The following is a 2,668-nucleotide window of genomic DNA, read 5'->3' as shown; positions in this document are numbered from 1 at the left end:
TCATCATCTATTGTAGAGTTGAAACCTATTCCTAATAGGTACACTCCTGTCACTGTTACTTACCTTAGCCTTGCACCCTCCCTTGACTGGCTCTGGAAGCCATCACTATCATCTAGCCTGATTTCATCTTTTGGCAAAGTTTCTAAGATGTCTACCTTGCCTAACACTTCTGCTTTCATTTCCTCTACATACACTGCCTCAGCACTCACCATTCCGGCCTCGTTCTCGCAACCTTTTAACCTGTCACTAAACACGTCAATGGCCTCATTGTTTTTTCCTGTTCTCTAAACCAAGCCTACTCATTAGCTCGCAAAACAAACACGATTTGGCTACTCACCGTCCTCTTTCTCCACGTAGTCTCTTATAAAACTCCTTCGAACACACGTAGCAGGGGAATTGATGGGCAGGCGCCATCTTAAAGGGGGCTTGGGATGAGTTGCGAAAGCATGTCTTCACCTGAACAGGTCAGAGGTCAGAGGAAAATAGGAAAAAGGTAGACGGAAAAACTGATAGGAAAAAAAGACAGGGAAAAACGGGAAGGAAGAGAAAAAACTGGCAGCGGAGCCCAAGGGAAAAAGTATCGCTAACTCACTCTCTTAATCAGGGCGAACGTTGCGGGACGTGTAACCTCATTTACCCCCCGACTCAACCCACGATGGGGTCTCTTTTCATGTCTCCAGGCAGCATCTCTCCCCCCACTACCATTAAGTCTCTCCCACAAGGAGCCATGGACTTGCTCCAGCCATGAATTTCGTGGCATTATCTTTTATTTCCTCCATCCCAGGTTGATTTCAGATATCAGCCTACGAACAGAATCAACCTTGAAGAAACATATTACGTGCCCACATAACTTGAAATGGTTTTCATATTCCATGTGAGTAATAGGTCTCGAGTCAGCCTCAAGGAATAATCACTTGTTTCGTACGCAGTGGTACCATCAATATCTCATGATCCTTTTAAGGCACTTGGTACCAAAGGGGTGAATTTGACATTCCAAGGCACTGGTTAGCGTCCATGTTACACAACCATAATGTATGACATTGAGCACCAAAGCCCTGAAGATATGGATTTTTATCAGTTAATAGTCATATATATATATATATATATATATATATATATATATATATATATATATATATATATATATATATATATATATATATATATATATATATATATATATGTATATATATATATAAATGTATGTATTTACACACACACACACACGCACATATACAAAGTAATCCCTCCAAGATCCAACGTAATAGAGCCAAAGGCATGTTCGGGACTTGGTCTTGTCCGGGACTTGGGAAAATGCCCCCTGGACAGATACTTATTGACCCCAACCCAACCTAACTTTGAAAGCCATTATAACTCCGTACTGGACATGCACAGCACCTATTTAAGACCCTATTCACAAAATAAGGGACAAAAACCATAAATAAATGAAAAGGAACTAGAGAATGAGAAATAAGAAGAGAGTATGGAAAATATTTAGCAGTGTACAGGGTACTTACGACATGTTTGTGGCCGTCGCCAAGATTAACCCACCTTCTCTCAGGCTCTGACAGTGGTGAAGGTGCACTTGAAGCACGTACAGTAATCCAGTGTTGCGCTGCACTTAATCGTTTGCACTCCGAATTCTAATTTCTTAACATTGCATATTCTGTTCTTACTTGCACTGCACTTTAAACTCGCCAGTGTTGCGCTCTGCACTTAATTCTTTGAAATCTGAATTCTAATATGTTAACACTGCCTATTCTTTTCTTACTTGCTCTGCACTTGAAATACGCCAGTGTAGCACTCTGCACTTAATCCTTTGCACACTGAATTCTAAAATCTTAACATCGCACATTCTGTTCTTAACACTGCACAACACTGTGAAGTCGCATTTGGTCTAGTGGCGAGTTTTTGCTGTTTATTCACTGTCAGAGTCAAGAATAGGTGTTGCAAGTGGCCGAGGGGCGTGTCGCTGAGACGTGGTGATGGGCTACCCACTACAGATGACTCTCAAGATAGCCGCAAACTCACGTCCAGTGGAGACTCCATCGTGGCTGATGTGCTGGGCTGTGGCTTGGAGGTGGAAGGCATGTCTTGGTGAGGCAGTGGTGTGGAGCCAGGGCTGGACACGGCAGGGGTCACTGGCCTGAAGGTGTCAATGGGTGATTGACGTAAGGAACGACGATTCTGGCGATTGATGATGCGCTGCCTAAAAGCACGCACTTCCTCCACAAGTCCCAGGGGCCCCATCTCCTGGTCGCAGTCTGGGTGTTCAAGGTAGTCCAGAACGAACTCTAAGTGCCCCCAAAGTGCAGCTTGGGGAAGGCTGGAGTAGTGGTGTGCTGAGAGAAGTCTGCATCATCGTTCCTGTCCTCGTTGGAATCTTCCAGCTGGGTACTTGTACCTGCAACTGGTGATGCAATCTCGACATCAGACATGATTTGATACCCGGGATCGCCCTCTTTGTCATCAAACCACTCACGCACTCCGTCCACATCCACCTCATGGCCAGCCGCATGAAGACGTGCATGGAAGTCATCCACATCAAAACCTGGAAAGTCACGCACCACATTGGCTCCGAGAAGCAGACATGACCAACCACTTTCCTGATTCTTAACGGGGACTTCCCTCCATGCACTGGCCCAGTTGTAGATGGCTGATTTGAGGT

The 2,668-nt window shown here is 44.7% G+C and overlaps 1 protein-coding gene across 1 annotated transcript in view; it reads right to left on the bottom strand.

Moving 5' to 3' along the window:
- Positions 1 to 2,294: 2,294 nt before the first annotated feature.
- Positions 2,295 to 2,668, bottom strand: part of LOC145401311 (uncharacterized) — a 56,829-nt gene continuing 56,455 nt past the window's right edge. Inside the window, exon 3 of the mRNA XM_080273638.1 lies at positions 2,295 to 2,551. Within this exon, the coding sequence (XP_080129764.1) occupies positions 2,295 to 2,551 (257 nt within the window). The remainder of the gene's footprint in view (positions 2,552 to 2,668) is intronic.

Source organism: Coenobita brevimanus, chromosome 55, assembly GCF_032717465.1.
Source record: "Coenobita brevimanus isolate Jiangsu-jjx chromosome 55, ASM3271746v2, whole genome shotgun sequence".
NCBI lineage: Eukaryota > Metazoa > Arthropoda > Malacostraca > Decapoda > Coenobitidae > Coenobita > Coenobita brevimanus.
The sequence above is the reverse complement of the archived record's forward strand: the minus strand, read 5'-3'. Positions and strand labels throughout refer to the sequence as shown.